At 32.6% G+C, this 13,851-nt stretch overlaps 1 protein-coding gene across 8 annotated transcripts in view; it reads left to right on the forward strand.

Moving 5' to 3' along the window:
• Vps13b (vacuolar protein sorting 13 homolog B) overlaps positions 1 to 13,851 on the forward strand; it is a 756,023-nt gene that overhangs the window by 452,041 nt on the left and 290,131 nt on the right. For all 8 annotated transcript variants that reach the window (XM_046464889.2, XM_046464891.2, XM_046464888.2 and 5 more), the window contains one exon: positions 8,413 to 8,524. In XM_046464889.2, the coding sequence (XP_046320845.1) occupies positions 8,413 to 8,524 (112 nt within the window). The remainder of the gene's footprint in view (positions 1 to 8,412; positions 8,525 to 13,851) is intronic.

Consider the following 13,851-nt stretch of genomic DNA (forward strand, 5'->3'; position numbering starts at 1 on the left):
TACACACTTGGCTTATCCACAGATTTTTATGCCGTTATCATAAACTGTGAGAAAAATTTAAAAATTAAAATGTAATAAGTTAAATTATAAGGCCCTGTTTCTTAATACCTTCATCTTTTACATCATTTTTTAATTTACAACATCTGAATTTTGGAGAGACACATACATTTCAAATCATAGTATATACCCAGCTAATGTGAATATGAGAGAGAAGTGAGAATGGATATTTGAGAAATAGGCAATAGTCTATGCCCCATAAAAATAACAGAAGTCATTTTCATTTTTTTCTTGTAGTTACTAGGTGGAGGAGGAAGACTGTGAATGGCCAGTGATTTGATGAACAACAAAGAGAAATCCCTGGCTTCATACTTTTTCTTCTCAGAATCTAATTGTGTCTCTTTTTCTGTCTACCATGGACAGATGATCTTAATTAGTGAAGGTATCCTGACTAATATTATCAATAATTAAAATTTATTAAAAAATGATTCTTTGCAATTACAAATATATGCAGAACTTTTTAGTCTTTAATTATCTGAATTCTAAAGTAAAATTCAATATATCACACGTATAAATTCTTAATACGTACTAGTTCCTACTTTTTATATCTATTTTTTTCTTAAACTGGTTATTTTTTCTTAAAACTGGTTACTTTGAGATGTGAAATTACTCTTCTCTGAATTTGCTATATTGTGAAAGTATTATAAAGTTACTTTCATATGTTCAGATAGTTAGTAAAAACGTATGAATGGCAAAGAATGAAGAGTCTTTATTGTGCAGTTTCAATTGATGAAAGAGACAACCTGCTAGCCAGGAAAGTAAATATTGCATGTTCATTGCAGAGGTGATGATGTTTGTGCTTTTTCCTGTGGTTACCTTTTATTATGTGAATATATAGTGAATATTTAGAGAATGTAGTTTACATTGAAGTTAGAGGTTTAAAAAAAGAAAAATATACATTTTTTTACACACGATAATTCTTTCAGGACCACAGTTTACAAGTTTGAATAACATTTCCTTGTAACAATAGAAGAGACATGGACATAAAAGTTTGCTGAGGTTATCAAATCATTTTTTTATTTTGCAGCTGAAAATTTGAGCAAAATTAACCATGGAAACAGAAGTAAATATGACTTTGAGTAGAAAATTTATCATTATTTTGATAAAAGATTCTAGGATTGTCCATTAATTAAAAAAATAGAGCATCAGGTTGCAGTATGTGTAGGTATTTTTCATTAAACTAAAATTATAGAAATTTTATATTTAGAGAAAAAAATTATCTATATTATAAAAATCCTAAATATAATATTTGCAATGATTGAGGGTATTGTTATTATTTAGTACTGGGGATTGAACCCAGAAGTACTTAGCCACTGAGCCACATACCTAGCCTTTTTTATTTTTTATTTAGAGACAAGATCTCCCTAAGTTGCTTAAGGCCTTGCTAATTTGCTGAGGCTGGCATGGAACCTATGATCCTTGTGCTCAAGCTTCCCAAATCTCTAGGAATACAGGCATTTGCCACCATGCCCAGATTAGGTTATTACTTTTTATAAATGTCTCTCTGGTTGATAAAAAGCATTCATTTTCCTAGTTTGAGTTAGTTCTTACATTTTGTTTACAATCAGATGTTAGTAAGCTTTTAGATCTCTGAAAATTTCTCAGTTTATATTTTATGTTCTCCATTCCATAGTTGTATAAATTTCAGGTGAACATAAATAACTGGTAAGCTCAAAATTTTATTCAAACAAGAAAATAATATTTTGGGGTAAGGGTTTGTTATTAGAAAGACATGGAAACACTATCAAAGAAACAGAAAATAGTGAGAGGCATAGAGACAGAAAAGGAAGTAAGGCAACATACTAATTGTGTTAACTTTTTATAAAAATATAAATGTTCATGATTTACAAGTGATCCTCAATTTTATGATTTGTTTGGTTTCTGAATAATAATTTCATGCTAACTGACTCTAAATTGAATCCTTTTTCCCATAATATGTCCTGCAATGTTTTAATTTATATTTTCTCTCCTTTTTATTCTTTTTTTGTTCTGGGGATTTAAGGAAGGGCCTCACATATGCTATGCACATAGTCTACCACTGTTCTACACCCCTACTTCCATAGGATTTCTTTCTAGAAACTCTTTTCACACTACAAATTACCAATATTGTTCACAAATATATGTGTTGAAATATAGACCAAATGCATATGCTTCATTATCTATTTATTTAATTTTAAAACTGGGCCAAGAATACAAAACAGTAAGTTGATTTTTCTGCATGACCCAGCCTGGCTGAGATTTTTAATATATGGTTCCAGTTGTATTTTTACTGGTAAATCTTCCTGAATCAGATATGGCTATTCTTCAATGTGGGCATTTCATCCATATCCAAAATTTGCTCAGTTTCTTAGGATATTTTATATAGTTGATGTGATGTACTGAATAATTCTTTAAAATCTTCAGTGTTTTACAGTGGAGGAGACATTTTCACAATAAACTGCTCTTTTGCTTCAGTTAGATCTTCATTGTGGAGCTCATGTAAATGAGCTTATGTGTGCAAGATACCTACATGGCCAACTTGTTTGCACCGTCCATGTCAGTATTTGTCACCACTCTGACATGGTCATCTTTAGAAGGAACTTATTTATAATGATTAATGTTACCTTCCAGGGCAGAGTTTGCCTGTAAATAACTATAAAAAGTGTTGACCATTGATTTGTAAACCATTTTTCCCCTCTGTTTTTTTTTTTTTTTTTGGTGTGTGTGTGTGTGTGTTAAAATATACATAAGATAAAATGTATGTTAACCATTATTGAGTGAATAATTTCATCATATTAATTACATTTACATTTTGGGCAATCATTACCACTATCCATTTCCAAAATGTTTTTGCCACCACAAGATGAAGGTCTGTATTCATTAAGCAGTAACTTCCGAAGTCCCCGATCACCTCTAATCTATTTTCTGTCTCTGTGGTTTTGCCAAATCTGGAGATTTAAAGAAATGGAATCATACATTTTTCTTTTTTAAATCTACCTTGTTATCATAATGTTTTTAGGCTTCACCTAATTTGTAACATATATGAGAATGTCATTTATTTTGTGCTTAAATCATATTGTTTTGTATGGATATATATCACATTTTGTTTATCCATCCATCTGTTGAACACTTGGGTCATTCCTACCTTTTCGTTGGCTAATGTGAGTAATTCTGCTAATGAACACTGAGATTCAAGTGTCTGTGGGAATCCTTGTTTTCAGTTCTTGTAGGCTTATACTCAAGAGAGGAATTTTTGGATCATATGATAATTCTATGTTTAAAATCTGTATTTTTGAGGCACCACCAATCTGTGTGGCAGTTTAAATACAGCAGAATTCATTCTATTCTCTGACATGTGAGTGTCAGCAGGAAAAGCATGGAACCCCAATCCTAGCAGTTGTGCCCCTCTGTGCTGGGCATTTCGTGGTGAGGCAGAGGTTAGAAGTTCATCCTTTAACTCCAGTTTTATTTTTCTGTGATACTTACCCAAGGCTTATTGAAACAGGTTATGTACTTCATTGTTATAATTGTGTACATGTCAGAAGGAATAGGAATAGGAATATTTGAGTAAAGGAAAGAAACCAACTTTATTTCCTCTATGTATTTTGTGTTTTATTTAATTTTGTCTTTTGTTTTTTACTTATTATGTTCTAATCATTAACTAATGCTACATATCACATAATTTTTATTTTTGTTGGTTTTAAATTTTCATTGGACTGGTATAACTAGTGAAATTATAAATTAATTGTAACTGCAAAAATAATTCTGGATTTTGGCCTTGTTATTTTTAAACTTTTTTTTGTCCTCCCCCCCCTTTTTGGTGTCAGTTGTGGTGAGGTTTTTATTGTATAATTCCAGGGTTCCAATGCCTAAGTAGTTCCTAATGTCTCCTTAAATAAGACCATATGAGATGAGGGATGTGGATATCTTTAGAATATGTAATCTCTCACATTTTTCTATGTGATTTTAGATAAATCCTTTGCTATATGAATATTTTTGTCATATATACAACATTTAAGTATTGGTACTTTTTATAGTTTGCATACCTATTGAATAAATTTCTAGAAAAAGGATAGATCAAAAGGTACATGCCTTTAAATTGCGAAGAGATATTACATCTTTTCGCCATTATTAATAATAATACCTTTATGTGTATTGAGCCTTTTTTCTAGCATATGTATTGTAAATATCTTTACCTTTTGGTTTATGTCTCTGTGTGTGCATCTCTATGTGTATCTGTACACATATATATGTATTTACACTTATACCTATGTTCATATTTAGCTGAAATGCTATAAATGGTCATGGGCTTGTCCTGAAAATAGAAATATAAAAATGCTTGCCAAATATTGAAAGATTTGTATATTTTATTCATTTTTTGATACTTCATCTCTTTCCATTGCTACTCTTAATTCATATGCACGTATTTCATCCATGAAAATGGAAATGGAAATTTTTTCATTTATGTAAAATTGATAGACTATTCACTACTTTTAACCATTTCAAATTATAGAAAATTTTTTTTTTTAGAAAAGGCCCTGTGTGCTGTCATTCATGCTTGTAATCCCAGCGTCTCAGAAGACTGAGGCAGGAGGATGGCAAGTTTGGGGTCAGCCTGAGCAATTTAGTAAGACTCTTAACATAAAAACTAAAAAGGGCTGTGGATGTGTCTCAATGGAAAGGATTGGCCTGGCATGTGTAGGATCCTGGGTTTAACTCCTAATAATGAAAAAAAAAATTCTTTTTAAATATACTCTATGTGGAGGATTGGATATTTCCATTTAACACATCTTTAGACTATAATGTAACTGTAGAAGTCTTGAAAGAAGCCGCAGTGCCATTAGAATAAATATCATTAGTTAAATGATTAATAAAATAGAATCAAGAGAATATTATTCATTTTATTATAGAAATGTTTTGAAAGAAAGTTTGAATAATATTTTTATCAAATTAAAGAAATTGAGAATGTATGTATAAATTGTCATAACATGTGATAGTGTAACTAAACATTACTGCACCATACTTTCCACAGACATTTTATTACAACAATACCACAGAGTAATCTGTGCTTATAGTGATAAATAGCCTGGGCCAGAGATGATTCATAAACTAATTTTTCCCTTAATATGCATAATGTTCACTAGATTGCACATTTATTCAATCTTCTGTCTTAACTGCTAACATGGCACTAACTAATTGAAACTTTTTGTTAATGACTTTCTGTAGAGCTCTCATAATAGTTATGGCTTTATAAAGCTATGGCATTACACAGTGACAATTTCAAATACTCTTGAAACTTTAGATGTTTTATTATATTTATATTAAGAATCTTTAAAAAAAAGTTAAAATCTCCAAACACTTTTATTTCATGTTTGACTTTAAAAAGAGTAGTCATGGGGCTGGGATTGTGGCTCAGTGGTAGAATACTTCCCTAGCATATGTGAGGCACTGGGTTCAATTCTCAGCACTCATATAAATAAATAAAATAAAGGTCCATTTACAACTAAAAAATATTTCTTAAAAAAGAGTACTTGTAAACAATAGTCTTACATTATCTGCAATTGCATGAAACTAAATTTTTTTTAACTTTTTTTTTTCAGTTGTAGGTGAACACAATACCTTTATTTTACTTTTATGTGGTACTGAGGATTGAACCCAGTACCTCACATGTGCTAGCCATGTGCTCTATCACTGAGCTACAACCATATCCCCTTTATCTAAACTTTTGATTACTGATGCAAGCTCAGGATTTCATAGTTATTTATATTCTATTTATTTGCTACATACTTTTAAACATCTATGCTTCGGCATGCATACACATACATGTACATACACTCTTGTCTCACAAAAGGATAAAATCTTTTAGATTTAGAACTATTGGTATGTTAATATAAAACTTTTAAATTATGTTTGAAATTTAATGATGAAAATATATTTAACATAATAATAATTTAGAGAAGTGATATTGAAAATCTGATTTCAACCTCAATATTGTTTGCATTATGTGCAATTATTATCAAGATTCTAGATCTACAGGTGTTTCACTTCCAGCTTAACTTTTTATTTTAGAATAGAGGACTGTGTTTTAGATCTAGTGTGTCTTCTATGGTGATAAGTTTCTCATTAGGCTCAGTTTTTTTAAATACAGTTAAAGAAAGAAGGTGTTTATTTTCACACTGAAAATGCTTTAAGAGAAAACATTTCCTCATATGGCCCAACTATTAAATGCAAGTGAAATAAACCAAAAAAGGGAAGCTTGTTTGTTTTACTTATTTTCTAGCTATAAAGTAACTGAAAAAATGACTCAAGGCATTGTCTTGAATAAGTACATTTTTAATTTTTGTTTATATATCAATGAAGTGTTTTGATAAGCTGAATATTTTAATAAAATCCTATTTTAATCTTATTTATGAATAATATCTATTGAATGCCTTTATACACATACACCCATACATAGATGTGTTCCTATGTGTGTGTACATGCAAGTGTGTGCTTGTGTATATATGTGTGTGTGTGTATAAAATAACTTCATAGTATAATTTACTGAGAACACTTTTGGCTCTAACAGAAACAGAATTTTGTTCTTGGATCTGGCTTTGTATGTAACACCAAGTACGTCATTTTTCTTCCATATGTACCTCATTTACTGCAGTGTTTCTGTTACAATTCAGACTTCATGTGGTAAGTAGTATCTGTAGCCTGGAAGAACAGTTAGCAAGTACATTAATTGCACTTTTGAGGAATGGTCTATTCTCCAGGATTACTATTTATTGATTTAATTGTTGCCTGCTGCTTAATCAGAAGTTTTTACCCACATGGAACTATTTGATAAGCTTGGCATAAAATGCAAGATCTGTGAAATGTAAACAGTATTCATTGTATGAGGACCTATAATCAAGACAGACCGCGAGACATTTGAAAATACTGCAGCTGCATAAGAAGTAGTTTTGTTTGATCTTTCTTTGCATTGGACATTGAAAAATATTATCGTGACTGTAGCATCCACATGCTAATATTTATGATGATAGTTTCATCTCTTTTTCTTCCTTTTGCTATCCTCCCACCTCCTAACCTCTCTACTGTTTTACTTACTTCCATTTCCTTTATTGTCATCTTATTCTGGCTCCTTCTTTTCCTTGCTGAATATCTTTCTTCTTATTTTTTCTGATTTTCTTAATTTCAACTTTCTTTTTTTTGGACTAATTTAAGTCAGACCTTACCAAGTGTACTGCCGAAGCAGCTGGAAATAATCTCCTTGCTTTTGCATTCCTTGGGCACCACAGTTTGGGAAATATGGATTGTATGCTTTTGTAAGGCATGTTCTGTTCAGAATATTCCTGAAGTCTTGCAGTCATTCCTTTTTTATTCTGTTTGCAGCAGTTGATAGTTCCTTCAGAGAAATTATAAGTTTCAATAAATTTTTGCTTCTAAAACTTAAAATTTATATAACATTAACAAACTTAAATAATGTTTAAACCTACTATAGTGAAGTTGTCTGTTGGAAAATAGTTAAGTTTAATGACTAAGTCCATCAAGAACCCCTATCCATCCCAGATAGTCCTTAGAGAACTCATTGAATCCAGTGAGAAAAGTGTTGAATTTCATGAGATGAGGTGAAATGATATTTTTTATTCAGTACAAAGAATTAGAATTCATGTATCCATTTACTTTTTTATATTTCTGAGATTAGGAGGTTGAAGTTTTAAACAGGTGTGATGTTACTATTTCTCAAACACTTGCACAGTAGAAATCATTAAAATTAAAATAATTTATGCCTAACATAACAAGTTGAAATGTCGTCTCATGTTAAATAACTAGTTGCTCTTTTTCATCTTCAATATTACAGCCATCATAATTCTCTTGGATTTTCTGACTTTTTAGAGTGTAAGGTGCTATACTATATGTGTGTGAGAGTGCATTTCATATTTAATTTTAATTACTAATTGTGTAAATTAAAATGTCTTTGAGCATTTGTTACTTTTTATCTTTTAATAGGTCTTCTTTTAATAGATCTGTAGACAATAATAGAGTGTTAAAAACCTAGGACTCAAAATCTCTTGGGAGAAAGATGGAGTTTTATGAGATTATGATATTAGATAAACCTATGACTTCAGTATTACTTATGTATTATGTATTTAATGTTGGGGTAGAGTTGCTTGTTTTTTCATTGTTATTTCATGTATTTTAATCAAAGTGGGATCTGAAAAAAATAGTTAAGAAAAGCATCAAATATTTTTAGATTCAACATTGTTTTTTACTTTTGCTTTTCTTCGTCTATTGATCTTGCCTTCATGTTTCTGTATTCCATTCCCTCAAACATTTCTCCTTGTGTATAGTTATGCACAGACCCACAGTGTATTTGTCCATCTCTTGCAGTCAATCAAGCAGCAAAGGAAGACACAGTGGTTTTGAAGATTGGTTCTGTTGCCATGGCTCCCCAGGCTGACAATCCCCTTGGCCGATCTGTCCTCAGGAAAGATATTTACCAGTAAGTTTATTCTGCAACAGTTTCTGCAAAGTTCAGTGATCAATAAAACTTGCTAAGTGTAGCCTGCCTGTAGAAATACTTTTCATTCAGGATCTTTTGATATTTAAAACCAGGTTTTTCTGATTTTCTTCAGTTGTGGGTTTTTAAATTCATTCAGACAAATCAAGTATTTCTGTGAAGTGTTGATGAATAACAGAATGTAAGTACCAAGTCATCATAAAACTAAAGAAGTATAGCTTGGAAAATTCTAGCAGACTTCAAATTTGACCAAATCTCTATTCACATAAGAAAACGACGTCCTTTCTAGAACTACTGCACCCTACTATAGTCAAGTTGTATCAAAGTGTAACATTTTCCTAACTTAAATGTAAGCTATTATTTGAAATGTAGTTCTGTGTATGTCATGTGGATCAAAGCTGTACAGTAAAGAAAACTTCTAAGGAGAAATTTCACAGTAAACTCTGTGAAAATGCCATGCTCTGGACTTTGTCACTGAGAATTTGCAAACCACACCAAGCATATATAGACAACTAAACTGGTGAACATATGTAATCAACATGATAAAAATAATATATGATTCGTACTGAAGTTGGCACTGCTGCAGACATAAACAGTTACACATAATACCAAGTGAGAAAAGTCACAGAAATACAGATGAACAAGTATCTTATTCTTCCTGCTGGTCTGTTTTTCAGATGTTGGGTCGGACTTTTTAAAAATGTAAATTCCTACTGTTCTCCAATAGATGTTCCTAGGAAAAGATTCTAATTTTGTTAATACATGTACCACCTACATGGTAACATTCAGTTTTACTTTAAATTGATAGAAGAATTGTATTTCTAAAGTTTCTCTGATATCGGAGTTGAGAATATTTCCTTTGACTTTTATGTCAGGTCTTTTCCTTGTGCTAATTTTTTCTGTATAGCTTATAATATTCATCTCTTAAATGAGTTTTTATATAGTTATGCTTATATAAAATCTAAGTATGTCAGAACTGAAGGAAACCTTAGGAATTATCTGATCCATCTTCATTAGTATTTTACAGATTAGGAAACTATGTATCCAAAAAATTTGTCTCTAGTCAATTGGTGATAGAGCCATTGTTAACTCCTTTAGAGTTGAAGGAGAGAATTACAGTAGAACATAAATTTGGGGTGCAAATTCTTTAATTGTCTAAGGTTTAGAAATTCTGTCCAGTGTTTTTTGTTTGTTTGTTTGTTTCACACTTCAGGCAGGAATAAATTGAGCTCAGAGTCCAGCTTTACTTTTCAGGGTTTTTTTGTTGTTGTTGTTGTTGTTTTGTTTTGTTTTTGTTCCAGGGGTGCTTAACCACTGATCCACATTCCAGCCCTTTTTTGATGTTTTGTGACAAGGTCTCACTAAGTTGCTTAGGGCCTTGCTAGTTGCTGATGCTGGCTTTGAACTTGAGATCCTCCTGTTTCAGCCTCCCTAGCCACTGGAATTACAGATATGTACCACCACACTCAGCCAGCTTTACTTTTTATGGAAGAAATGTGTTTTATATTAAAAAATCCCATTACTATTAACAAAGTGAAACACTTTCAAGCTCTCACATGAATTTTTATCCTTATTTGTTTGGAATTCAGTCTGTATTTTGTGAGATGATCCCTTTACATTTTCTTTCTGTCTCTCTGACACTTCTTTTCTATTTTCCTACTGGTCTTCCTAAACAGTCCCTTTTAATGTTAATGTCTCTCATAACTTCCTTTTATCACATCTTGCCCATTTCTTCTTGGATGAGTCCTTCTGCTCTCCTGGCTGAGAAGAAATTGAATTCTAAACATGTATACTAACTCTGAAATGCTGCTGTAGCCCCTGGTTAGAAATATATGTTAGAATATCAAACATAAAATTCTGGGTATTGTATGCCATACTCAATAGTTTTCCCTTGAAAGTTCACATTCCAAAGTCTTTTCTAAATAACCAATCTATAGCCCAGTGTGGTGGTACATGCCTATAATGCCAGTGTCTTGGGACGCTGAGCCACGAGGATCTCAAGTTCAAAGCCAGCCTCAGCAATGTCAAGGCACTAAGCAACTTATTTATCTCTAAATAAGAGCCAAAATAGGGCTAGGGTGCTTGAGTGCCCAACCCCCCCCCCAAAAAAAAATAATAACTAAACTATAGAAAGTATTCACATAGGAGTTCATGAAAACATTTCAAGATCTCATTGAAATACTGTATCAACATGAAAAGAGGGTTAGGGCATGATGCCACAGACCTATAATCCTTGTGACTTGGATTAAGACAGGAGAGTCGAAAGGTCGAGGACAGTTTCAACCACTTAACAGGACTCTGTCTCAAAATTAAAAAAAAAAAAAAAGTGGTGTGAGGATGTAGCTTAGTTGTAAAGTCTTCCTAGGTTCAATCCCTAGTACAAAAAAAAAAAAAAAAAAAAAAAAGCAAAACTAGAAACCTCATTGGAATGAAGTAATCAGAATAGAAGTATCTCAGATTAAACAGGTGTGCAAACACCAAAAGACCTGCATCCTAGGACTGCTCTTATGATATTTATTAACAATGAAATCTCGATAGACCGATGTAAAAGTCTGTATATTGTATGAAATATTCAGAATGGACAGATCCATGAATATAGAAAGTAGATAAATTTGGAGGTCTAGACACTTCTTTAAACTATGACAAAGTGACAGTAATCAAGGTATGTGATACTGGCATAAGGATAGACATTTAGATCAGTGAATAGAATTGGGAGATTAGAAATAAACCATCACATTAATGTTTCTTGGTGTTTTATAAAGGTACCAAGATAATTCACTGGTGAACAATAGTCATTTCAATTAATTGTTCCTGTAGTACTGAATATCACTTTTTATGGAAGAAATGTGTTTTATATTAAAACACCTTCTCCATCATAACCAGAAATTAATTCAGGCATTAGAGATCTTAGATAATACCCAGAAATTAGCTTAGGCATTAGATATAAGAGCCATCATCCTAATGCTTATAGAACAACTAGGAGTAAATGTTTGTTATCTTGATTAGAGAATGGCTTCTTAAACATGACATCCAAAGCAGAAGTCACAAAGGAAAAACTAAAGAAGACTTTATCAAAATTCCAAACTTTTATGTGGCTATTCCATTTTCACTGTCAAGAAAGTAAAAATGTGGGCTGAGGATATGGCTCAAGCGGTAATGTGCTCGCCTGACATGCGTGCGGCCCGGGTTCGATTCTCAGCATCACATACAAACAAAGATGTTGTGTCCTCCGAAAACTAAAAAAATAAATATTAAAAATTCTTTCTCTCTCTCTCTCTCTTAAAAAAAAAACATTTATGTTAAAAAAAAGAAAGTAAAAATGTAAAGAATGGGTGAAAATATTTACAAATCATATGTCCGTTAAGAGGCTCCTGTCATAATGAACTCTTAAAACTCACTGATAAAAAAGAAACCAATTTTAAAATGGGCAAAGGATTTGAATAGATGTAGATGAAAATGTAAAAATGACAAATAAGCACATATTAAGATGTTCAACACTACTAGTCATTAGAGAAATGCCAAATCAAAACCACAACAATCAGGTTGGCTGTAATCAAAAAGACAACAAATGTGGAGAAGTTAAAACTATAGGGGATATAAGAAAAACCCATACTGTATTTTTTCTACCTTCACACATTCAGGATTATACCCAATACAACCTCTCTTTCTCTCTCTCTCTTTTTTTTTTTTTTTTTTTTTTTTGTACTAGGGATTGAACTCAGAGGCATTCAACCACTGAACCACATTCCCAGCTCTATTTTGTATTTTATTTAGACACAGTCTCACTGAGTTGCTAAGCACCTCACCGTTTCTGAGGCTGGCTTTGAACTCGAGATCCTCCTGGCTCAGCCTCCCAAGCCACTGGGATTACAGATGTATGCCACCACGCCCATTTTCAATGCAACATTTATGGCATCAGGTTCCTGTGACATTATGAAAAATGTCTTTGGTATTTGTCCCCATTTCCTGATCCATAACTCCTAAAACCCTTGAAATCTCCAGAGTGATAAAACTACCTTTTGAATATTAGCAAGATGACTGGTGGCTGGGGAACAACTGGTCACAAGAAAGACCCAGGGTATAATCAAAGAGTTGAGATTTTAAGTCTCCCTCCCCTGCCTCCAGGGAAAGGAGAAGGGCTGAAAGGACCATTGTTGTAATCAATTATGTTTATGTAAGGAAGCCTCAGTAAAATCCTCAAAAGAAAGAGTTTGGGTGAGCTTTTGGATTTCTAAACACAGGGGTACCTGGAGGGTGGTGATATACCCATATAAGCCCTTCCAACATACTTTGCCCTATGCATCTCTTCCATCTGGCTGTTATCCTTATCCTTTGTGATATCCCTTATAATAAATAGGTAATGTTAAGAAGCTATTTCTTTCAGTTCTATGAGCAGCTTTAGTAAATTAATAAAACCTGAGGAGAACAGGATATAGCAGTACATGAGAAGCACAGATCACAACCTGAGGCTTTTCAATTGGTATCTAAAAAGAAGAGGAACAGTCTTGTGTGATTAATGCTAACCTGTGGGATCTGATGTTATTGCCAAGTAGATACTTTCAGAATTGTGTTAAATTATGCCATAACATGAATTAACCTTGGAATCATTGTGCAAAGTGAAAAATGATTTAAAAAACCACTTAGAGTCCATTTAGATGAAATGTCCAGAGTAAATAAATCCATAGAAACTGAAAGTAGGATCGCACTTTCTAGAAGTTGAAAGGGAGAGGAAAGTGACTACTAATGGGCATCGGATTTCTTTTGGGGGTGAGGAAGATGTTCTGGAATTAGATATTAGTAATATAATGAGCTGTGCATAGCAAGAGCACAGTGAGAATATACGAAATCCACCTTAAATGGTTCAATTTTGTGGGATATCAATTATGTCTCAATAAAGCTCATTTTAGAAAAATGTCATAGATTGATATCATCAAGTGGTCCAATGGCATTAATTGCAGAGGGGAATTTCGCTTCCTAGACAGGTGAAGGTGGAGTGTTCTTTTCAACTCTCCTAGTATTTGACTCTCTGTGTATACGTAGAGGGATTCTGTTGCGGAAGGAGAAACCAGAGGGCATTTATCAATCATGTGGGCAAGAGTAACAATTTGTATCATGAAGAGGTTCCGACATACAGTGAGTCCTTCACAGTATATTTTCTGGGAGGGTGTGCTGGCAAAAAGAAATGGAATCTCTCTAAGTTTTATATTCCTTAAAGAGAAAGCCACACTCAAGACATACTGTCCAGTACAGTATCCACTAGCCATATGGGGCTATTCTGCCTTTAAATTGTGGCTAGTCAAAATTAAGGT

This window comes from Marmota monax, unplaced genomic scaffold (genome assembly GCF_021218885.2).
Source record: "Marmota monax isolate L192 unplaced genomic scaffold, Marmota_monax_Labrador192_F-V1.1 WCK01_AAM20220418_F8-fsc00003, whole genome shotgun sequence".
Lineage (NCBI taxonomy): Eukaryota > Metazoa > Chordata > Mammalia > Rodentia > Sciuridae > Marmota > Marmota monax.